This window comes from Cololabis saira, chromosome 17 (genome assembly GCF_033807715.1).
Source record: "Cololabis saira isolate AMF1-May2022 chromosome 17, fColSai1.1, whole genome shotgun sequence".
Classification (NCBI taxonomy): domain Eukaryota; kingdom Metazoa; phylum Chordata; class Actinopteri; order Beloniformes; family Belonidae; genus Cololabis; species Cololabis saira.
In genome coordinates, this window is record NC_084603.1 from 15506868 (window position 1) to 15532423 (window position 25556).

A 25556-nucleotide genomic window follows, 5' to 3' on the forward strand; every position below is an offset into this window, starting at 1 on the left:
TAAGAAAATTCCTGCAACTGTCCTTTTTTGCACTTTTTGTACAAATATAAAGATAAATCTACCTCACTTCCTCTGACAAAAGTCTGTTGGCCTTTTTGCTGCAAACACATCTTCCATTCTTACTCAAAACAGCTTTGATTCATGTCTTTTTGGTCCCTGACAAAGGTTTTTATTTGTTACCAACTAATACTAGAGCTATCCCAGCTAAGGACAGTTGACTTCAGTATGTGTTATACTTTCAACTTTAGAACTGAAACTGTTTCCCTTTCTTTTCCACTTGACTGTTGACTTATCTGCATGTGAATAGTGGCTACAAGACCAGAATATTGTCTACAGTTACATGTTAAATCAATTACTACTTCATTCCAATTTTTGTTCATGGTTACCAGTGAAAACTGTTTTCTTGTATTTCTTTCTTTGTCACCTGGAATATTTTTCTCTTTCTTCATGGAACCAAACGCACACACAGACGTTACTCATCTATTATGTTGTGTTTTGTGGGAATTTAAGGCCCAATGTTGACACGTGAAACATGCTACAACTCAGGATGTCTGTCAACGTGCATGGATGCGTTGGTGGTAAAGATCTGAGGGATGGATGGGTGTTGAATGACACTCGGCTACGACGAGACATCGCCTGGAGTCTTCAAGAATGTAGATAATTATTACCCGTTTTACACAAACACACCTTCCCACCAACGGGTTTAGACCTGCTAACAATTTGTTTCCATTCACCAATTTGACAGTTTTTCCTCCCAGAAGCCAAAATCTCTGGGAGCTATTAACAAAATAATTCTTCCTAAATAAATCTTCAGCTTTGCTTTAAAACAGTAATTTTTTTTTGTCCAGTTGCTAATTTGTTAGCATGTGGCTAATGTGTTAGCAAATATTGGCCTCTTCATAACGACAGCCGACAGAGTTAACGCTGCTTACTGAATGAAGATAGTTTGTCTGTTTTGGTCTCAACCAACAACCCTGGGAGAATATCTGACTCCTTCACTTCCAAGACTCCAAAGATTTACCAGCTCACTTGTCTTTCAGTGATGAAGACAGAGGATTATACAATTTAAAAACTACTCAAAATTGTGTTTTTAAGTACTTATCATATAACTGAGTACAGATTACACAGCGTGTACTGTGTGTTGTACAGTGGGCGGTGATTTGGCATCTATGGCACTAAGGCATTAATGAGAAGTTTTGGAAGTGAACGTGGATGTATGGTGTATTACGGGATTAAGAGCAGCTGCTATTTTTTTTGTGCTATAGTTGAAACTGCTGACCTGCATTGCATTTTGGGATACAATCTGTGAGTAGGATTTTCAGAAAGCAGTATCCTAACTGGGTATTAGTTTTGTTCACATACATTGCAGTAATAATTGCAGATTTTTAAAATATCTGCATTCTGCATACAATCAATCAATCCATCCATCCGTCCGTCCGTCCATCCATCCGTCCGTCCATCCATGCATCCATCCATCTGTGGGTGTATCACCACTAAATTCAATTAAATTGTACTTTATCAATACCCAAAGAGAAAATAGACTTCATGTTGGTAAAGTAGTAGCATTGCATGTGGTTTTGAAAACAACCCACTTCTTTTCCTCGATCATCTTATCCTCCATCACCTCCAAACCAGTTCACCTCTGTATCTGCTGATGTTGAACTGGTGTGAATGAAAAGTTATTGCAAGTACCATCAACACACACTGGAGGTAATGATACAGGTGATTAACCTCTAATAACATTCGTCCGTTTCTACAGCGGCTTCATCCTGTTCAGGGTCACGAGGGGCTGCAGCCTCTCCCGGCTGTAACCGCGGGAGAGACGGGGTACGACCTGGGGCAGGTCGTCAATCCATCCCCACAGAGGCAGATGAGACAAATAAACATGCCTCTTAAAACAACCCGCCCTCCTCGTACGTGTAACCCACATAAAAGAAATAAAGAATTAAATCCATTCAGCTGATAGAAATTACAGAGATGTTTTTTTTCTCTCACTGACTCAACGCGTCGTTGCATATCCACAACAACAGTTCCGAAACAACACATGATGCCGCCTGCTTTACCCATATGACCTCGTGGTTACTGGGGCGATGGGGATTCCTGGCGCAGAGAGCTACGCGATTGGCTGAGCCTGGAAAAGAGCTCTTAAATGGGTCAAAGCAGTCAAGTATCTCCACGGAGGTGGTGTGAGAGTGTGTGCGTCTCTCACTGTGTGTGATTATGCATGTAGACATCAAAGAAGATGTCATCGCTCCGGCTGTACACGCAGCCCGTCGCTAAAGCTGCTGTAATTACAAAGGCGTCCACCCACCCGATCTGTGTTTTCTTCTTCACGTCAGGTTCTTATGTCCTTCGTTATTTCATCAATTTTCTTGGGTTTTTTTTCCTGCATTTCCTCTCCTTCCTGATGTGTGAAAAAAGCAGCCCATCTGTGTGCGCTGGAGCCGTGGAGGCCGACACTGACCCCACATGGCTGCGTGAGGAAACGCTCTGCTGGGCTTTGAGACGGAGAGGGAGCACATCGCAGGGATGATGCAATCTGCTTCCATACTGGTGGAAATCGGCCTTGAAAGTTAAAGTTGTCGGAAACAGAAGGCCAGACTCCACAGTTACAGGAGCAGGTTTTTGTTCTCGTCATGCCACGACTGGTACGACTCGGATTCCCAGCAAAATCTGCAATATTTTTGAATTTATTTGGTTGAGTGTGTATATTTATTCAACAAAATGAAAGAAAAAGCATGTAGCACAACAATAAGGACTCCCATGATTCAAAAGTTTGAAGAATTTGTGTATGACTATCAGTCTCTTACGTCATTGACTGCGTTTCCATGCATCAATAACCCTTTTAAAACACAAATATTAGCAATAACCCGAATTTGCACGGCCATGTAAACACCAATAACCCCTTTGAATAACCCAAATTTGCTCATATTCCAGTTTTTAAAAACCTGAATGTGACCCCTGGGTCCCCTGGGTCACATTCAGGTTTTAATTACCATGTAAACAGGGATAACCATGTTTGCTCACGCATGTAAACGGAATATTCCGAATGTTTCAGTTTCCGGATTATTAGCAATAACCCGAATTTTGACTGCATGTAAATGTAGTCACAGACAAGAAATTTGGGCCCATTCTTACTCATATCATTGCGTCACTTTTGTTGGGTATTTGTTGGCATTTCAGTTGGTTCCAGGTCTGTAGTACTGTGGTACTGGCAAGTACTGGCGAATTCCAGTATCTCCCTTCTGGCTGTAGGTTTAAAATGCCTTTGTGCAAAACTAAAAGGGTATAAATGTAGTTTTGTCCCCTCAGCTATTAATGCACTAAATAGGACATGATTTCCCATCCTCCATCTAGGCCTATTTATTTATTTATCTATTGCAGGGGTCGGCAACCCAAAATGTTGAAAGAGCCATATTGGACCAAAAACACAAAAAACAAATATGTCTGGAGCTGCAAAAAATGAAAAGTCTTGTATCCGCCTTAGAATGAAGACAACACATGCTGCATGTTTATATATTAGTTATAACTGGGGGAAGATTTTTTTTTTTCATTATGCACTTTGAGAAAAAAGTCGAAATGTCGAGAAAAAAGTAAAATGTTGCGAAAAAAGTCGAAACGTTGAGGAAAGGAAAAAGAGAAGAAAAAAGAAAATAATTAGAATTAGAATGTCTTTATTGTCATTTGTACAGGTACAACGAAATTGGATGAAGGGAAGGGGAAAAAAAAGAAGGGAAAAAAGAGAGGAAAAAAAGGAAAAAAAGGTCAAACATTTTTTAAAAAGCTCCAGGAAAAAAAGGAAAAAAAGGTCAAACATTTTTTAAAAAGCTCCAGGAGCCACTAGGGCGGTTGCCGACCCCTGATGAAGGCCTATTTATTTATTTATTTATTTATCGATTGTAATGCTTATTCAATCTGGAGCATTAGTTTTGTTTGTCCGTCAATGTTTTGTTTTGTTATTCTCCTGTTTGTCTTGTGTCACTGTCACTGCACTGTATGGTGTTGTTGTAAGTTTCTACTTTTTACCTGCAAACAAATCCACCTTCGGGTATCAATAAAGTTACAGTACCTAACCTAACCTGTGTGTTCAGGTTCATTTGAAAGCTGGTGTGTTTGGGATGATTGTCCTGCAGTTTGACGCAGTTTCAACCAAGTGTTAGCTGTTGGTCAGACGCCCTCAAAGAATAAAGTGTTTTCCACTCAACGACTGCAAGGTGCCACCTCCCGTGGCGACAAAACCCCTTATCGCCCTCATCACTCCGCCGCCGCGCTTGACAGTGAGCGTGAGCCGTTTCTACTGAAACGCTGTGTTTGGTTTTCATCAGACTAACACGGTGCCGGACATTAAAAGGTCAAAGGCTCCAGTTTGGGCTGATCTGTCCAGAGGAAATTGTCCCGGAGGTCTCACATGCAGTTTCTCTAACCTGTCTAGACAAATCATTCTCGTCTAGTCTTCTTTTAATTAATTGTGCTGTCGTGGACTTTAACATTTAGCATGCCCAGTGACATCTTTGTATGAATTGGTATTTCTGCATGGAGCTCCATAGTATGACCCTGAAATAGATGGATCCATCGATTAACTCAACTGGAAGGTGAAAGTTTCAAACTCTAGATGTTGGATGTGTCCAGGGAAAAAAACTGTTTTAATTTGGTTTAGTCTCATCTGTGTGGTAGTCAGTACTGGAGATGAGGGGGGACGGCATCCCCCCCTGAAATAAAAACAGTTAAAATCACCCCCCCTGTAAAACTGCCATCCCCCCTTTCCATCCCTTATGTCATTTCATCTATGAATGTGGTTTTACTGCTATTTCAACATTTAGAGTCATCACCAGAAAAATAACTTATTTATTTGACAATTTTCACCTGTTTCAAGTACATTTTCACTTAAAATAAGTAGGAAAATCTGCCAGTGGGACAAGATTTATCTAAAAAAAATCTTGTTCCACATGCAGATTTTTCTACTTATTTCAAGTGAAAATCTACTTGAAACAGGTGAAAATTGTTGTTTTTTCCAGTGATGAGTCTTGTTTTAAGTGTAATGACATTTTTTTTACTAAAATGAGACATTTTAACTTGAAATAAGACAAATATTCTTGTTAAGATTTTGAGTTTTTGCAGTGATCCATTCTACTTATCCTGTGAAGGACAGAGTCATATTGATAAGTTCAGAAAAGTGTTTTTTATTGTTGTGTTTTGATGTATTTGATGTAAGCCCAGTGGATATTTAAAGCTTATAGAAGGCTGCATTTAACTGCTGCTATGTCATTCCTGCAGTATTTCTGCAGGTGTTTTGGTCAGTGCTATTATTTGTAATATATTATATTATTTGTAATCAGCACAAATTATCTGTCCCCATATGATAAAATCCACCATCCCCCCTGATTTTTTTTTTACAACTCGAGTACTGGTGGTAGTTAGGGGGTTAATGCATTAGAATCTGCCAGTTCTGTCACAAATTCAGCCTGCTGGGGTTGGGTTTACGGGGCTTAAAGGGTAAGGGTGCATGAGGTGCAAAGGTACCGCAATGCAGGCTTCCACTCTGGCACGTCTAAATAAGGCGCCAAATGTGTGAGTGTGTTTGTGTAATTGGCCTCCAACATAGTTGAGCTGAGACACCCAATCCCTGCAGAGAGAGCTGGAGCGAGGACAAGTCCTTAATGCAGCTCTCACTGAAGACAGTCGTCCTCACAGACGCTCAAAGTTACAAAAGTATCATAGAAAAAAGTTTCAGTGAGAACACCGATCGATCGACTTGTCCTAAATTCGCACAACATTTTTCTGTTTCAAGTGCGAGTGGGATGTTGTAGTGGGCTTTACTTGAAGTTGTCGGGGTGCTGGCTGAGGGCCAGGCCCAGGGTGTCCAGGGCATGACTGTGATGCTTCTGGGCACTGAGCAGCAGGGTCAGCAGGTGGAGGGAGTGCAAGTCATCCTCGCGGAGAGACAACGCTGCCTGCAGGGGCTCCATAGCTGCCGACACCTGAGAGGTGTAAATCCATTTTCAGATTAAACCAGAGACTCTTTTTCTCCTGTTGATTAAAAAACAACTACATCATTCTCTTTTATTTCTGCTTACCTGGCGCACAAGGGCCAACTGGAGAGCCAGGTACATGGAAATCTGAGCATCCTGAGCATCTAATGAATGAGCTCTGTGGAGGAATCACAGAATCCATGTATTGTGTCATAAACTAAGAAAAACTGGATGTCAGTGAAAGTAAAATGATGTTATGTAACATCCACAGAGTATATACTGTAATGTATCAGCAACAGATGGACCCACGGAAAGACAAACACAAAAAAATGTATTATGGTTTGTCAAAACAGACGTTGAGGGCAGCAGAAGCAGATTCAGGGGACACAGTCTCTGGAAATACAGTATATGTATGTATATATGTGCTTCTCAGGTGGTTCGTAGGGAGACTCAGATACGGTGGCCGACAAGGGCCAAACGCACTGCAACGGCCTAATGCGTCTCAGTTAAGGAAAACGGTTTCAAGTACAGAAACGATTCAAATTCACAAACTCAAAACGAGGTACAAAAAGAGGAACGTGGTGCAAATGAAAAAACGTTGATACGTCTAAAACCGGCATCTAATCCAACCAATGGAAACAGTTTTAAAAGATTAGCGTGTGCCACCTTCTCTTATAAAGACACTGAGCCGGTATTTTAAGTTTTAAGTGACAAGTTTGAGAGTTTCCAGCCTTTGAAGACTGGATCGTATGGGGGTCCATTTTTTACACGACTACAACCAACAACTGCCGTCTCACACTAAAAGATGTCACCTGAGTTATATCACTGATGCCCCGCCTTCATTGCAACCCCACCAAATTTACATGAACGCAGTGAAATAAACCTGATTTATTCAAACTTTACAGAGGATTTTTAAGCAAAACGTCACGTTAGTTTGGAGCACTTTGTACTCACATAGCTTAAGCGCCGTCACGCCAAACAGTTATGAAATCTAAACAAAGATACAAGTCTTGCAAAGTAGAATTGTTCCTGCATGACACGAACATTGGTTGATTTAGATCAGGGGTCAGCAACCCCTCTAGAGCCGCATGCGGCTCTTTAGCGCCACCCTAGTGGCTCCTGGAGCTTTTTCAAAAGTATTTGACCTTTTTTTCCTTTTTTTTCTTCTTTTTTTTCATTTTTTTCTCTTTTTTTCTTCTTTTTTGCTTTTTTTCCTTCTTTTTTATTTCCTTTTTTCACAAAATTTTGACTTTTTTCTCGACATTTTGACTTTTTTCTCGAGATTGTACTTCAACATTAATCTCAACATTTCCACTTTTTCCTCGACATTTTGACTTTTTTCTCAACATTTCCACTTTTTAACGAAATTTTGACTTTTTCCTCGACATTTCAACTTTTTTCTCAACATTTCAAATTTTTTCTCGACATTGTACTTCAACATTAATCTTGACATTTAGACTTTTTTCTCGACATATCGACTTTATTCACAAAATTGACTTTTTTCTCGACATTTCAACTTTTTTCTCGACATTTCTCCCCCAAGTTATAGCTAATATAGATACATACAGCATGTGTTGCCTTCATTCTAAGGCTTATACGAGACTTTTCATTTTTTGCGGCTCCAGACATATTTGTTTTTTGTGTTATTGGTCCAATATGGCTCTCTCAACATTTTGGGTTGCCGACCCCTGATTTAGATGAATCGAGCAAAGTTTTGTTTTTTAGTGCGATTTATGAAGTGAAAAACATCAAAGACTGGACCGAAATCCGAATGGGGTTGCAGAAAGTGAAGTTTATTTTCTTTGTGTCACATAAATCTCTGCTGAGTTCAGGCTTTTGTCGACGTTATCAACCGGCCTGTAAGTCTCCTGTGGCTCACGGCAGCGTCATCTCCTTCTGCCTGGTCTTTGAACATTCGTATTTAGGTGGAAATGGTAATTATGAGCTAACGAGCAAGCTAACGAGCAAGACTGTGTAGATTTGGAGGCCACTTGGAAACTGGTGAAGTGTGAGGTCAGCGTTATGGAGGATTTTTTGTGCCAAAATTAAATAAATAAATACATCATTAATTAATGTAATGTGTCATTAATTAATTAAATGCAGTTTTACATTTCATGATTCACACAACACGAAATCATTAATTAATTGTGTCATTAATTAATTAAATGCTGAAATAATAAATATATTTTTTTACTTAAAATTAATTGTATTTTAATTAATTAATTACATATTTAATTCTAATTTTAATTAATTAAAGACATTTAATTAATTAATGATATATTTCATTCCCATTTTAATTTATTAATGATGTATTTATTTATTTAATTTTGGCACAAAAAATCCTCCATAAGCGTGAGCTGATCAGTATGCATGTATACAAACACGTGTGGGGGGATTTCAGGGTCTGGGACGTACTTGTTCAGAGCCTGCAGAGCTTTTCTGTTGAGTTCGTTTCGCTCCTCTTTCAGAGTTGCTGCAGAGAGAACAAGATCAACTTCAGTTCAACTGGAGATCTTTGAATAATTGCTTAAAAGTGCAGCATCTCATTAAATCCATCCAGAGGTTCAGTTGTTTTTTGGTAATTAACAACTAGCAATTGGGTTGCCACCTTTCAGAAATAAAAATAAGGGATGCCCTGATTTCAGCAGCGCAGGCGCCAAAAAAAGGACATCCCCAAAACTTCTAAAATGTATAGAAATGTATTTATTTTATATGAAAAAACAAAACGCTTTGATTTATAGTTTAAAGTGCTTTTAATAGCATTGAACTTGCATGACTGTACAGACAGACAACCATATAGAAACTGAAATAGCCTCCTATGCTATGTATGTCCATATCAGCCAAGATGTAGAATATAGCCTACAGGTGAAGAATATGGTGTAAAAGTTAACTTATTTCAATAATTCAACTAGAATATGGTGTAAAAGTTAATTTATTTCAATAATTCAACTTAAAAGGTGAAACTAATACATGTATATTAAATAGTCTCATTACATGCAAAGCAAGATATTTTAAACCTTTATTTGTTATAATTTTGATGATTGAATTGTTTATTGATTTCATAATATATTCAAATTTTTTTTTTGATTTTTTATTTGGGGTTTTCATAAACTGTGAGCCAAATCACCAAAATTATAACAAATAAAGGCTTGAAATATCTCACTTTGCATGTAGTGGGAAATAATATATTTGTTTCCCTTTTAGTTGAATTTACTACAAATGAAGTTTTGCAATATATTCAAATGTTCCGACCTTCACCTGTATATTATATTATGACATAAATAAATAAGAGCATAATATGTGTCTGTATTGGTTTAATACGGAACGCAACTTTTAATTCCCAATTACGTAACAATTCCGTATTTCAAGGGACGGGCGGCAACCCTAACTAGCAATAAACACTTTTGGTCAATTTCACAGGAAGTCTTTACGAAAATCTTCAAAGGAACCAATATTTACCATTAGCTTGCAGTCATTTTTGTGAAGTCAAACTACAAACAGGATACACTACAAATCTGACTCGCTACTTCCCAGAGGTATCAAGTAACAAAGTACAAATACTTCGTTACCTTACTTAAGTAGAAATTTTGGTCATCTATACTTCACTGGAGTAATTCTTTTTCAGACGACTTTTTACTTTTACTCCTTACATTTTCACGCAATTATCTGTACTTTTTACTCCTTATATTTTAAAAACAGCCTCGTTACTCTATTTCATTTCGGCCTTTAAAAAAAAACTATCCAGTTAAATTGCTCCATCCGGATAGAGTGAATTTGGTTGTGGTTGTTTCAGATGTTCTTGTCCAGTTTTGTTCTTACATCCGTTCCCTCAGATTCCTGCAACTAAACTTGGATGTACATTCCAATAAAGGTTAGGATAAATGATAACATGCCTCTGAAGTTTGACTTTTTGCACCATTACAATACTTATAGGCAACTAGTCATCATATCTCCTGCTCTCTGAAACACATGTTAATGCTCAATAGTACACATATATTTTATTTATTTACTATTAATGACCACACAGCCAGGCTGGTGGAATTTGGTCTCTGCATTTAACCCATCTCTAGAGACTAGAGAGCAGTGGTCTGCCATATGAACGGCACCTTTATGCTTCTTTAATATATTTGCATTATACTAAGATACATTCATTTCAATGGCTTTTGTCCTTAATGGCTTTTTTCCCCCTTACATTACTTTTACTTTTATACTTTAAGTAGTTTTGAAACCAGTACTTTTATACTTTTACTTGAGTAAAAAACTTGAGTTGATACTTCAACTTCTACAGGAGTATTTTTAAACTCTAGTATTTATACTTCTACCTGAGTGATGAATGTGAATACTGAAGACACCTCTGCTACTTCTACATTAACCAGGTATGATGCCTTTAAGTGCAAGATTTAAATATGATATTTCCATGCAGACCAGTGTGAATATGAGTGTGTGTTTGTCTCCTCACCCTCGGAGGCCTGCAGGCTGAGACTCAGTCCCAGCGCCAGGTAGGCCCTGGGCAGAAACGCCCCCGCGTCCTCCCCCATGGACAGCACACTCCGGGACAGGGACTCCGCTTCCTTGTACTGCACACAAACACACACAGCCCTCAATCCTCTCGGGTGCTGCCAGCAAAAACATCTTAATACAGTCTCACATGAACAACAGTGTATAACTTTTCTCACTGTGTCATTGTTTACTTTGACAAACAGGGAATAATGAAGTGGTGAACATGAAGCAGGTCCATGATTTAACAGCTTGCAGATCCAGAAACACTTTCCTTTGGTCTCGTCTGTACGTGGGACGCCGTTCCAGAGGTCTTGTTGTTGTTCGGATGCAGTTTTGTGAACTTCAGCTCTCCATTTGTTCAATCTTTTTCTAATTATTATATATTTAGGGCCCGAGCACTTACAGTGCGAAAGCCCTATTGTATCTGTTTTCATTTTTCAGATGAAATGAGGGCCTTTTTTCCCCCTAAACGTGCCCCAAGAGTCACCAAATTTTGCACCAAGCCAGGCCTGGCGATAAATTTGATATTTAATGGTTTGCATTAATGAGCGTGGCCTAATGGCTCAACAGCGCCCCCTAGAAAACTTTGTGCCTCAAGCTCCACAATACGGTTTGACGTACATGCACGGAAATCGGTACACACCTGTATCATGTCGCAACTTAAAGAAAAGTCTCTTGGCGCCATGGCCGAAACCCAACAGGAAGTCGGCCATTTTGAATTAATCGTGTTATTTTGGTGCAATTTATTGCCATTCCTTCGGCAGTTAATTCAGCCCGAACCGTAACGTGCACCCAGGTGTGTTATACATCAAAATATGCGTCTCAATCCTGCAACGATGCGCATTACTTTTCTCAGTCAAAAGTGTCACCGTGGCGACGATAGACGCCAAAAAGCGCGCCCACCCTTCATCTGATTGGTCCATATTTGATAGTTCCTACTTTCTGCCAGAACTTTTGAATGGTTCGATATAAAGACTCGTGGGTGGTGTCATCGGACTCAGTTTTGAGTCCTTGAACAAAATTGGCATGAATTAGCCCCGCCCCTTCTTCTGATTGGTCAATATTTTCTGCTATAACTTTTCATAATCAATTAAGTAACAACAGCTGTGCTTAAATTTCCTCCACACCTTTCAAAATAAAAGCATATAGCTGCAACTCAAATAGACTGAAACAATAAGACTGACTGAACTAATTATGCAAAACAAAACACAAAAACATTGAAAATACAACATAGCAGGTAAGTGAGTAGCTCCCACCAGTCCCGCCGTCCGGTGGAGCTGATGGTTGACGGCGGTGGCCCATTTATGTAATGCCACACTGCACTATGGTCATAGTGTCTTATTGTGATTAAAACTGTAAGCTTCTTAGTGTCTCTGGCCTGCCATGATCTCCAGCCACTGACAGATGTGCCCCCTCCACTCGCCCGTTAGCTCCTCTTTTCTAATCCCAGTCCCTCTCGCCCCCTCACCCATTCTCTTCCTGCCTCCACGCTAAATACCACTGTTGTAGCTTTGCCCCTCCGGCCCAGATCGCCAGCAGCTGGAGCGTTACACGCCGCCGCCGCTGCGTGAAGTTTACACGGAATTACACGCCGCTGCCGCTGCCGCTGCGTGCAGTTTACACGGCTCCACGTCAGGGTGCACGCACAGGTCACGCACACTCGCTACCAGATGGAAAAAGGTCCTGACTATTCTCTCATTTCTTGTTTTTCTTTAACCCTTGTGCTGTCTTCGGGTCAAGGAATGAGGAAGGGAAGGAAGGAGGAAAGAATGAAGGAAGGAAGGAAGGAAGGAAGGAAGGAAGGAAGGAAGGAAGGAAGGAAGGAAGGAAGGAAGGAAGGAAGGAAGGAAGGAAGGAAGGAAGGAAGGAAGGAAGGGAGAAAACAAGGAAAGGAAGGAAGGAAGGAAGGAAGGAAGAGAGAAAAGAAAGAAGGAAGGAAGGAAGGAAGGAAGGAAGGAAGGAAGGAAGGAAGGAAGGAAGGAAGGAAGGAAGGAAGGAAGGAAGGAAGGAAGGAAGGAAGGAAGGAAGGAAGGAAGGAAGGGAGGGAGAAAAGAAGGATGGAAGGAAGAGAGAAAAGAAAGAAGGAAGGAAGGAAGGAAGGAAGGAAGGAAACAAGGAAAGGAAGGAAGGGAGAAAAGAAGGATGGAAGGAAGAGAGAAAAGAAGGAAGGAAGGAAGGAAGGAAGGAAGGAAGGAAGGAAGGAAGGAAGGAAGGAAGGAAGGAAGGAAGGAAGGAAGGAAGGAAGGAAGGAAGGAAGGAAGGAAGGAAGGGAGAAAAGAGGAAGGGAAGAAGGAAGGAAGGAAACAAGTGAAGGGAAGGAAGGGAGAAAAGAGGAAGGGAAGAAGGAAGGAAGGAAGGAAACAAGGAAACAAGGAAAGGAAGGAAACAAGGATCCATCCATCCATCCATCTTGAACTTAAATCACGTGACCCAAAATCATTTGAGCATTTGAACCAGAGACATTTGATGAAGTGGCTTCATGAAGAAACGATGGATGGATCAACCAGACTGTTCTGTCTCAGTCCAGTGACCTGAGACCGTACTGTGATCGTGTTGTCAGAACCTCAGAGATCTACGGGATTAACTAGTCCTCCAGGTGGAAGTTTGGAGAGTTTGGTGACCAGGACGTGGGGCTGAAGAGTTTGGTCGGCCCAGATATTGGGGGCCGTGTCCATGATACATGTTGTTCGTGTCACCCACGCCCCTGCTTGGACTGGACTGGGCGTCCTGGAGTCTTTAGCTCTGATGAGCTGGTGTTTTACGACCCCCTTCATAGCTTTCACGACGAGGGAGGTGTGAGCTACGGGTCGAGCCGCGGGTCAAAGGTCGTTCAGAGCTCTGGTTCAGTTCTCTCTGGGGACGGGGATAATTGCGGAGGGTCTCCATAGATGGGGAACTACGCTCGGTCCAAAGAGGGATCTAATTTGTGTTCACTCGTATTTCCTACAGGATTTTGGGTTATGCTAAATAAATAACAGCATGGCTAAAATAACACCCACTATGGTCAGATTAGTTCAGTTCATTAAGATAACATTTGTTTTTCATTTCATTTTATTCTTTATTTCATTCAAAAATAAATAAATAATTCAATACAAATACAAATACAAATGTTCTTAAATTGTGAATGAAAAGGGAGCAGAAAGAAGAAGAATCTTATCTGATCTGCCCCTTTTTCCAAGAAATAACTTCACAAATAACATAAATTAAAAATACTACTAATAAAAAACAACAACTAAGTGAATAAAAAAACTAAAATTAAATAAAATTAAAATAAAATTAAATTACCGCCGTCTATGGGTATGTCAATCAAATTAAAACCTGTATGTTAAGGAAATATAATGAAAAATGTTGAGTTTGATTGACATACCCGTAGGCGGTGGTAATTTTATTTAATGTTATTTTAATTTTATTTTAGTTGTTTTTATTCACTTAGTTTTTTTTTTTTTTTTTTTTTTTAATTATTATTAATTTATGTTATTTGTGAAAGGGGCAGATCAGATAAGATTCTTCTTCTTTCTGCTCCCTTTTCATTCATAAGTTAGGAACATTTGTATTTGTGTTTGTATTAAATTGTTTTGTTTTTTGAATGAAATAAAGAATAAAATGAAATAAAAATGAACTAACATATTTCATTATATTTACTTAACATACAGGCTTTAATTGTTCATTTGAATGTAATGTTTGATTTGGATTCTTTGTTTTCTTTATTCAGATTGTTCCATAAACTGATTCCTTTCACAGAAACACAACGTTCCATCAATTTAGTCCTGAATCTTGTTTTTTTTTTAAATATCTGTTCCTTTTAAGTTATACTTGCTTTCTCTTTTTTCAAATCTTTTCTTAATGTTGATTGGTAAAGTTTTTTTTTATGAGCTTTAAACATAATTTGCAGAATACTATAGTGTACTAGTTTTCAACAATTTTAACTGAAGGAATAATGGATTTGTTGGATCTCTATATCGTTTTCTACTGATTATTCTTATGGCTCTTTTTTGCAGAATGAAAATTACAGATTAGAATATAACAGGAGACGGTATCTATCTATCTATCTACATGGCTGCACTGAGAAATGAGCTTGTGCAAGTGCTTATTGGGCAAAGTCTCTCTTGGTATGACTCAACTGTTGGCTCCTTCTGACAACTGACTGAGGATCTGGAAATATACCGAACAGATGCCTACAAAGCACGGGAAGGCTATAAAAAGCAAATACTTCCAGGGCGCAAATGCCCACTCCGAAAAGTCACTTGGAAATGTTAGTTAACAGCAACTGCAGAGGTCGAGCCCCGATCTGGGAGGAGGAAGAGAAAAGGCTTAAGTTTCACGTGGCTGCAGAGGAGCAGCATGAGGCGTGTCATTCCAAGTCCTCCATCACCTTCAGCATTAGATATCAGAAAATCTGCCTTTCAAAAGACATTCGGAGCCTCTTTGACTCGTTTAAGCCTCTCTAACAATAACTCCCGAGGCGCCCGGCTTTACTTTCTGAAGAAAAGGAAAGTAAATCCCAACAATTCAACTGAGAGTCAATTCTATATGTGGAGCTGTTACGTAAAACTGGGTTTTCCAACCTTTTAGACTTTATAGCTGCACTGATGTGTCAAGATACGGCTGATAGAGCTTTGGGCTGTGTATAAACGTTGTGCTGATGTATACGTGTACCCATGGTGATGCACATGTGAAAACCAGAGCATTATGGTGATGCACATGTGAAAACCAGAGCTTTACGGTGATGCCATGTGAGCATCTTCAAGGGTTGTGGGATATTCACAGTCAAGATGACACGTCGTGTTTTAACCCCCACATTGGGAGGAGGGTTTAGGTGGGAGTCTAAAACCAGGATCTCTTTTAACCGGCTACATCACCATGGTAACCAATGATGAACTTTAACTGATTTAGATTCTTTTTTAACGGTATGCCATATCAAATAATAGTGAAATTCAAAATATTAACAAAATATGACATTAAAATATCATCAGATTATGTTAGTACAGGGGTCGGCAACCCAAAATGTTGAAAGAGCCATATTGGACCAAAAACACAAAAAACAAATATATGTGGAGCCGCAAAAAATGAAATGTCTTGTCTAAGCCTTAGAATGAAGGCAACACGCTGCATGTTTCTATATTAGTTAGAACTGGGGGAAGATTGTTTTTTTCATTATGCACTTCAAGAAAAAAGTCGAAATTTCAAGATAAAAGTCGAAATGTCGAGATTAAGAGATGTTGAAGTTCAATCTCGAGAAAAAAGTTGAAATGTTGAGATTAAAAAAGAAAGGAAAAAGGAAGACAAAAAGAGAAAAAAAGGAAAAAAAGGAGAAAAAATGGAAAAAAGAAAAAAAAAAGAAGGAAAAAAAGAAAAAAAGAGAAAAAGAGAAAACAGGGAAAAAGAAGAAAAAAAGGAAAAAAAAAAGGTCAAACATTTTTGAAAAAGCTCCACAAGCCACTAGGGCGGCGCTAAAGAGCCGCATGCAGCTCTAGAGCCCCGGGTTGCCGAAACCCGTGTTAGCATCATCATTTAGCATCATCGGTTGACGCTAAAATAGCGTGGATTATGAAATTCAGATTCAAATTTTAAAAAATACTAAAAATATTAATTTTATTGGTTAAACCAGGGGTTGTTTAGAGCGGGGATCCTCAACCGATGGGTCCGGAACCCAAAAGTGGGATGGTTATTAGAGAATGACTCCATCAGAGATATAAGTACGTGCCCTGGAGTTACAATAGGTGGCACTTTTATCTTTATTTCACTTGCGGTACGTTGAGGAGGTGCCTCTCTTGCCAGGTGGCACGTGGAGGGAATGTGAGACAACTGCACTTTCCAAAGGTTCAGCCCACGATTCAACACCAGAGCCAGATTAGTGTGCAACCTCATGTGGTTTAGGTTGGCCAAAGCAAAGCGGGAACCGGAAAAATGTATTAAAACTCTGGGCTGTAGTTATGAGTCTGACTTTGACTCTGAAATCAAGCGTTTATTGAGACGAGGGGGACAAAGAACCCCTCAGAAAACCTATGGTACCCCTTTTCCACTAAGCTGGTTCTGGGCCAGTTCTGGTGCTGGTTCACAACTGGTTCAACTTGTGAATCAGCTGAGAACCGGTTTGCTTTTCCACAGCTCGGGTGTTGAGGGGAGCATCTCCGCCCCCTCCGCTTACGTAAGCGGTTCTTTCTTCTAGCCCAGCAAAGAGTTGGTGCTACTTTGGAACCGGTTTTTTCTTGCCCGGAGCCAGTTCTTTGTCAGTGGAAACAGAAAGACCGGTTCCAAACTCAGTACTGGCCTAGAACCAGAACCAGAACCAGCCCTGGAACCGGTTTGGTGGAAAAGGGGTATGAGTGATGTCACAGAGAGTTTTTCTGGCTCTTTTAATACCGTATATGGGTGTAGTTCGGTATAATGCAGGGGTCGGCAACCCGCGGCTCTAGAGCCGCATGTGGCTCTTTAGCGCCGCCCTAGTGGCTCCTGGAGCTTTTTCAAAAATGAAATTTTTGGAATTTTTTTTCCCTTTTTTTCTTCTTTTTTTCGCTTTTTTCTTCTTTTTTTCTTTTCTTCCTTTTTTCTCTTTTTTTCTTTTTTTCCTTCTTTTTTTCTTCTTTTATCTTTTTTTTTTCTTTTTTCCGTTTTTTCTTTTTTTCTTCCTTTTTCCTTTCTTTTTTAATCTCGACATTTCAACTTTTTTCTCAAAATTTTTACTTTTTTCTCAACATTTCGACTTTTTTCTCGAGATTGTACTTCAACATTAATCTTGACATTTCGATTTTTTTCTCGACGTTTCGACTTTTGTCTCGACATTTCGACTTTTCTCTCGACATTTTTTTCCCTTTTTTTTCTCTTCTCTTTTTTCGTTTTTTTCTCTTTTTCTTCTTTTTCCTTTTTTTCTTCTTTTTTTCTTCCTTTTTCATCTTAATATTTTGACTTTTTTCTTGAAATTTTGACTTTTTTCTGAACATTTCGACTCTTTTCTCGACATTTTTTTCCCTTTTTTTCTCTTCTCTTTTTCCGTTTTTTTCTCTTTTTCTTCTTTTTCCTTTTTTTCTTCTTTTTTTCTTCCTTTTTCCTTTCCTTTTTAATCTTAATATTTTGACTTTTTTCTCGAAATTTAGACTTTTTTCTCAACATTTCGACTTTTTTCTCAAGATTGTACTTCAACATTAATCTTGACATTCAGACTTTTTTCTCGACATTTCAACTTTTTTCTCGACATTTCGACTTTTTTCTTGAAGTGCATAATGAAAAAAAAAAATCTTCCCCCAGTTATAACTAATATAGAAACATGTAGCATGTGTTGCCTTCATTCTAAGGCTTATACAAGACTTTTCATTTTTTGCGGCTCCAGACATATTTGTTTTTGGTCCAATATGGCTCTTTCAACATTTTGGGTTGCAGACCCCTGGTATAATGTGTGCCTGTCATGTGACCAGTATACAGGTGGATATCGTGTGCTGGTCATGTGACCAGTATACAGGTGGATAACGTGTGCATGTTCACCCAATGCAGTTGACCGATGCAGATTTTAGCAGCAAGCAGCGGCAACGAAGGATCCTCCGGTCTCATCCTGGCACACTCTTTAAATACAGACACAGCACCAACCCCCTGAAACACACACACACACACACACACACACACACACACAGAAATGTCAGTAACAGTTTGTGATTCTTGCACACGCAGCGGTCCATTATCCTGCAGCCGCGGATGACGTGGGTCGCGTTTAAGCGAGTGTATTAAACCTACATCAAGCGTCCTTACACGGCTCTAATAGACCCATTTAGGCACACAGTCACTTAACACATGTAGGTCAATCATTAATGGACCACATGCACGCGCACATGTGCTCTCACACACACACAGACACACACACACACACACACACACACACAGGGGCCGGTCCTAAATAGCAAGCGGACGTGACGACGGCGAGGCGGCCCCCCTCTCCTTCTAGGGAGCAGACTATTTCTAGAGTTCTCCATTGATCTGCAGTGTCACTTTATCCCGCAACCCAGATCAATGTTTCTGTCACACACACACGTACGCATACACGCCCTGGGAGTAAGTTCACCTCGTTTTAAGGTCTCCAAGTATGTAGATTTTGAAATTAAGCCTCCATACAGTTTATGCACGGCTCAGATAATGAAGAAATTCACTTTTTCTGAGTTGCATTCACGGCATCTGTGAGGCTGTTGAGGACGAGCACGGCGGTGCAGAGGGCAGAGGATTGGCAGGGGATGGATGTCTCCTTTGGGTGCGGTGCGTGTGTGTGTGCGTGTGTGTGTGTGTGAGGCTCTACTGATGATATATTCGGAGGAATGAGCTCACCTTCCCGGCCGCCATGAGTGACAGGCCCAGCTGGTGCCAGAGGTGGAACTCGTTGAATGAAAACTTCATGGCTCGCTCCAGACACTGCGAGGAGGAGATGCACAGATACGTTACGCAACTTTTTTTTGCACGAGTGGGATGTGGAGGTTCAAGTGGAGAAGCGAAAAACGCTCCTGAACCTGCTTGATGCCACATTTTTCCTCCTTTATGGAGTCATTTAGCCGCGCTGGCCGTGTTCTAGGTCACATCTTTTGAAGGTGGGAAGTGCTTGTCAGGCGCCGGTCACCACCCACCTGTGCGCTGCCTCAGATACGCGTGGGTTAGCCGCTCAGTCAGGTGTTGTCAGTACTCGAATTGTAAAAGAAAATCAGGGGGGATGGTGGATTTGATCATATGGGGACAGATAATTTGTGCTGATTACAAATAATATAATATATTACAAATAATAGCACTGACCAAAACAGCTGCAGAAATACTGCAGGAATGACATAGCAGCAGTTAAATGCAGCCTTCTGTAAGCTTTAAATATCCACTGGGCTTACATCAAATACATCAAAACACAACAATAAAAAACACTTTTCTGAACTTATCAATATGACTCTGTCCTTCACAGGATAATTAAAATGGATCACTGCAAAAACTCAAAATCTTAACAAGAATATTTGTCTTATTTCTAGTTAAAATGTCTCATTTTAGTAAAAAAAATCTCATTATACTTAAAACAAGACTCATCACTGGAAAAAACAACAATTTTCACCTGTTTCATGTACATTTTCACTTGAAATAAGTAGGAAAATCTGCCAGTGGAACAAGATTTATCTTCTCATTAGAAGCAAAATAAATCTTGTTCCACTGGCAGATTTTTCTACTTATTTCAAGTGAAAATCTACTTGAAACAGGTGAAAATTGTTTTTTTTTTTCAGTGAGGAGTCTTGTATTAAGTGTAATGAGATTTTTTGACTAAAACTAAAACTTAACTAAAAATGAGACATTTTAACTAGAAATAAGACAAATATTCTTGTTGAGATTTGGAGTTTTTGCAGTGTATAATCAAACTTAAAAAAATAATGGATAGAAAACCAGTCAAAAAAATCTCATTACACTTAAAATAAGAGTCATTACCAGAAAAATAACTTATTTGACAATTTTCACCTGTTTCAAGTACATTTTCACTTGAAATAAGTAGAAAAATCTGCATGTGGAACAAGATTTATCTTCTCATTAGAAGCAAAAAAATCTTGTTCCACTGGCAGATTTTTCTACTTATTTTAAGTGAAAATCTACTTGAAACAGGTTAAAATTGTCAAATAAGTTATTTTCCTGGTAATTACACTTTACATTTTAAGTGTAATGAGATTTGTTTGACTAAAAATGAGACATTTTAACTAAAGATTTTTTTTAGATAAATCTTGTCCCACTGGCAGATTTTCCTACTTATTTCAAGTGAAAATTTACTTGAAAGAGGTGAAAATTGTCACATTTTTCTGGTATTATTTTTCTGGTGATGACTCTAAATGTTGAAATATCAGTAAAACCACATTCATTGATGAAATGACATAAGGGATGGAAAGGGGGGGTAGCAGTTTTACAGGGGGGATGATTTGGACCGTTTTTATGTCAGGGGGGGATGCCATCCCCCCTCATCTCCAGTACTGGGTGTTGTCAGTCATGCAGAAGCGAGCTAAACCAGGAAAAGGTCTGCCTGATATGATGACTAAATAACATACTCTTACTGGAGAAGCTCCCGATCATGTGGCATGCCGACGGAGATGCCACGCTGTGCACGGCTCCGGCGTATCATCTGCCCTCGCCGGGATCTAATTAAATTAGAGGGCGAGGCTACTGATAACTGACGTTAGTCCCGGACAGCGTTGTTGAGATTTTTCTCAACAGTGGGGGGATTTTTATGTTTAATGGAAAGCCATGTGACGCCGAAACTGTTTCTGCTAATGGATGGCAGTGCTGACCCTTGTTAGCGCAGCTAAATGAGGCTCCAATCCATGACAAATCCCAGTTTAACCCCGGGGGTTAATGTGCCGCGCTAGAGCTGGGGGTCGGCCAAACTGTAATTTGGGAAAGTCAAGTGGAGACTGGGATCAAAGTTAACCATAAAACAGAACTTATGTCATCTGGACGGGTGATGGGACGGAGGCCGGTTGAATTTCAGACACTTCGAAAGGTTTTCAGTTTTATTTCTGTTCACCTGTGCATGTCAGATAAAATTCATACAAAATATAAAAGTTAAATAAACTAGTAAAGCTTTTAGTGACTGCTATAATTCAACTCATTCATCCCCAGCAACTGTTGTCAACATTTAGGGACTGGTTGAACTCACCGGGGGACAAAGTCCTAAAGATATGTTCTGCAGTTTAACTGAAGGTCACCGGAGTATCAGAAAACAAATATCTGTCCTCCTGATACTGAATATCCTGATGGAGCGACCGACGCGGCTTCACCTGCTCTTCCAGGTCCAGTCAATGCCAAAGGGAGAACATTTTCAGTTTCCTAGTTGACCACCGGGGGCTGAACATCTCTATTAATCTACATGGTAAACTGCCCAAACTATGAAGCAGGAATAAATATATTTACATCAGTTTAAGCTCCATAGCAACAATTCTTTTTTTTTAACCACATCAGCTAAAATTATTTAGAACAACAAATTTATTAAGAATAAAGGTCTTTTGACTGGTGGTTGGCGTAGCAAAACCAGCCGTAACTAGTTTTGAAGCAGCTGGTTTGAGGTGAGACTGTCACGTCAGATCACTTTAAGACGCTTTGGAGTGGAATACTGGACAACGTTATCCAAGATGAGTGGTGCCAGAGCCGGGACCCGGAAGTGGGAATCCCAGTGACTTGGCTTGGGACATCCAGCCCCAGCTAAGTGACCACAGCCAGCCTAGCACCAGCGACATGTGACCAAACGATGGCTGGTCCTAGCTAACACTGTGTCCTAACTACATGCGATGCAACCGAGCATCAGCGACAAAATCAATTCCATTGCTTTAGTTTTTATTGGACTGTCCTAACTGGCCGCAGCGACGCAGCGCTGCGCAGCGCGATGCGACGCAACGTTTTGAGCTGAACATTTGTCGGACACCCTGCTTCTATTTTCTTCCTGTCGCTCGTGTTGAAAGCCGGTTGAAAGCGCTGTAGGAAACAGTCATGATGAGGAACGGCTGATCCAGTTAGTTGAAATGAGAAGTTATCTCTATGATTCCTCCTCATTTCACTACAAAAACCTCAGTAAAGTGACAGCTGCTGGAGGGAGATGGACAGAGAGCTGGAAGTTTCACAATTTATTATCTAAAGCTTGTGTCTTTTTCATTTACCTTAATGTGATAGCAAGTCTCTGCTTAGCGAGAGACTGAGCAATGGGAGTCGCTCGCTTCGATAGTCTTCCAGCCAATCAGCGCGTCGCGAGGTGCTGCCACTTTAGGAGCGCATGTAGTGCGGTAAAACGCGAGTTTCAGCTGTCAATCAAAATAACGTGGAGGCCCATAACGCTTTCAGTGTGGACAGAGAGCGTCCGATGTCACGCAGTGCGATGCGATAGTCGGACGCTCGCATGCAGTTAGGACGCGGTGTAAGGTTGTTCTTTCAGCTCTGGGAGCACCTTGTTTTCAGACGCCATCTTGGTAGCAACATTTGCAACAAAGATGTTTAGACAGATTTGATCAGAGTCATTGTAAAGTAATATTAATTAGCATCACAAGCTTAGCAAAAACTAAGCGTGCCATGCTAAAACACAGACGTACTGCCCAGTAGCTACATAGTTGTACAGCTTAATCATCCCTGTTGTGCTACAACTAACCCCCACCTGCAGATTATAACCAAAAGACACGTCGTCGTCAGGTAACATTATCGGCTCATTAGGTCACTGTTGCCCTGGATTCAGAGACAAAAGGTTCTTCGTTAGATTATTAGATGTGTTAAAGGAGCTGTATGTAAGAGCAATAATAAAACGAATCATAAAATGACCCCGATATGTCAACAGACATTTTAAAAATCATGTTCATTTCAAATACTTATGTCACTGACAACAGCACTCAAGCCAGGATATTCCAGTTTAAAAAGAGGAGTTGCAGCCCTCAACTGATGTTTATGTTGTCATTTTTTTGTTTTGGCCTGAAGCTCCACCCTCCACCTATCTCCCAATCACCAAGTCAGTATTGTTTCTGAAGCTCCACCCTCCACCTATCTCCCAATCACCAAGTCAGTATTGTTTCTGAAGCTCCACCCTCCACCTATCTCCCAATCACCAAGTCAGTATTGTTTCTGAAGCTCCACCCTCCACCTATCTCCCAATCACCAAGTCAGTATTGTTTCTGAAGCTCCACCCTCCACCTATCTCCCAATCACCAAGTCAGTATTGTTTCGGCATCCGGGTTGCCAGCTCGGCTCTAATTATCGCAGCCATGGCAGCCTACGTTCCTGCTGCATTCTGCAGCCTACCTGGCAACCTCTGGTCGGGGGGAGGAGGGGGAGGGTACACGCCGCTCAACAATATTTTGAAAGTGACTGCAGTACCAGTTTTGGACATTTCTTACAGACGGCTCCTTTAAGTGATGAAAACACTGTTTGCTTTGAATTCCTGAATTCCAGTACGATTCTGACCCCGGCCCATGGCTCGATACTGAGTACTGACCCAATAGCTAATGTTATATATATATACATGTAGATTTAACAACAAATTAAACGATCATTTTATTAATAAAACCATTAAATAAGGACTATATACTTAAAAAAACAAAGAAATCCAGGATCTAAACTTGACATTTGAACACATTGGAGGCTCAGACATCCGTCGTAAAGCCGAACTTCTTTTAGCTGACTTCAGACTCTGTGACTAAGCGCTTATGAAGACTCTTTTACCTCGTGCTGCATGGCGCCATGTTGCAGATGGGTGGAAAATAGGCAAACAGGCCATGGAAGCTAATTAGCTTTAGCCAATCCCTACCAGAGTAGATGGGGAAATGTCAGCAAATGTTTGCAGCGAAATAGCTCCGTAGCAAAAGTGACGACTGATGAGGACGTGATGATTGCTAGTCGGCTAATTCTGTTTTATATAGTTTAATCTGATGTGGTAAAAAAAAAAGTAGACTTGTCACGGATACAAAATCAGCTTTAGAACCCAAAACAGGCTGGAAATCTCTTTGTTTCTGCTGCAAAATTGGACATTTTGACTTAGTTTTGGAGTCACCCCCTTGTGGTCAGTCGAGGGATTGCAACTTCCGTGTCGGCTTTAACTCCGAAGGTAGAAATTCAGCGATTGTTCCAACCTGGTGACAGTGTTGCCAACTTAGCGACTTTGTCGCTCGATTTAGCAACTTTTCGGACCCCTATAGCGACTTTTTTTCAAAAAAGCGACTAGCGACAAATCTAGCGACTTTTTCTGGTGTTATTGGAGACTTATCTGGTGGCCAGAGCAGAGCAGAGAGGAGACACTCACCACTCCGCGTCCAGACTGCAAATGAAATGCGCTTGCGAAAAGCCGCCGCTGGCTTGCAGAGCGGGATGTAAATGTAAACGTTTCTTTTTTCTTTTGGGTCACTTTGCCGGTCCCAAGCCCGGATAAAGGAGGAGGGTTGGTTGTAGAGCTAGCAATTTCACCCTACATAACAATATTTTGATTAAATTTGCTGTTATAACATTTAACAATACAGGACAAAACCGATGTGTGTAATGTGGATCTAGACAAAGCATTAAAATCATTAAATGTTGTTAATTTGTAGTTCTAAACATATTAAGGGTGTTTTTTACTCACTTTTGTCTCTCCCACGACGTTATTCCTCTCTCCTACAGCGTCCATTACAGTTAAATGCAAATTGCCAATTATGCAAATTAGGCAATGACGTCATTTAGCGACTTCTAGCGACTTTTGGGACAGCCAATAGCTACTTTCCTTACTGAGGAGTTGGCAACACTGCCTGGTGACTCAAAACTGGAAGTCGTGAGGCAGCATTATGTAACTTCCTGTGCTAGCTGTCAGAGCAACAAAATAATAGTTTCATCTTCATTTTACAGTTAAGAACATTTTGTAGAATAACATAAAGTCGCACTGTTGTGAAGCAGTTTCATTTCCTAGTTTTTGGATTCTGAATATCTTATGAATTATGAATTAGACTTTTTATTCAAAACTTTAACCTCTTCTTATATTGCTCAATGAAATCCAGAGACGTAATAATACAGAGACGTTATTCACATCAAGGTAAAATCTGATACCCGAGCAGACCGCTTACATCTCACGGCTTTATTAATGCTGCGAGAAGTTTTGCCATCAATCAATGTGAATCACATTCCCCACATGCAGGATGGATGGCACCGACTGGCTCGCATTTAATTTAGAATAAATGCTCAAACTGGCCTCATCGGCAAATCAATCCCCCGGTGCAGGGAGCAACTACCTGGGTGTGTGTGCGGTCGTGAAATGACTGATGCCGTCCGGGCACCAGCCAGACGTACAGACAGAACTAATCTGAGACAACGTCTCCAGTCTCCACCTCTCCAGCCTCCCACATCTGGCTAGAGGTCGTTCTAGGGGAGGCAGCTGAGCTCCAGAAACAAGGGAAGGGAGGTGGATTGTGAGCTGCAGGAGACGGGAGAAGCAAAAGAACACAAACACGATACAGGGGGGATGCAGCTGCGGGTAACAAAACTTCAAAAGTTCGGGAGCGTTTTAGCCTGGATATGGCGAATAAAAAGATTACTTGCAAGGTTTGCAAAGCAGACCTTGCTTATCACGGGAGCACGTTGATAATGTACGAGCGTTTGAAGAGAAAG

The 25556-nt window shown here is 40.3% G+C and overlaps 1 protein-coding gene across 1 annotated transcript in view; it reads right to left on the reverse strand.

The window, feature by feature from the left end:
- Positions 1 to 25556, reverse strand: part of ttc7a (tetratricopeptide repeat domain 7A) — a 155521-nt gene that overhangs the window by 83844 nt on the left and 46121 nt on the right. Inside the window, 6 exon segments of the mRNA XM_061744697.1 lie at positions 5818 to 5978; positions 6075 to 6147; positions 8385 to 8442; positions 10429 to 10546; positions 17949 to 18053; positions 18777 to 18860. Of these exon segments, the coding sequence (XP_061600681.1) occupies positions 5818 to 5978; positions 6075 to 6147; positions 8385 to 8442; positions 10429 to 10546; positions 17949 to 18053; positions 18777 to 18860 (599 nt within the window).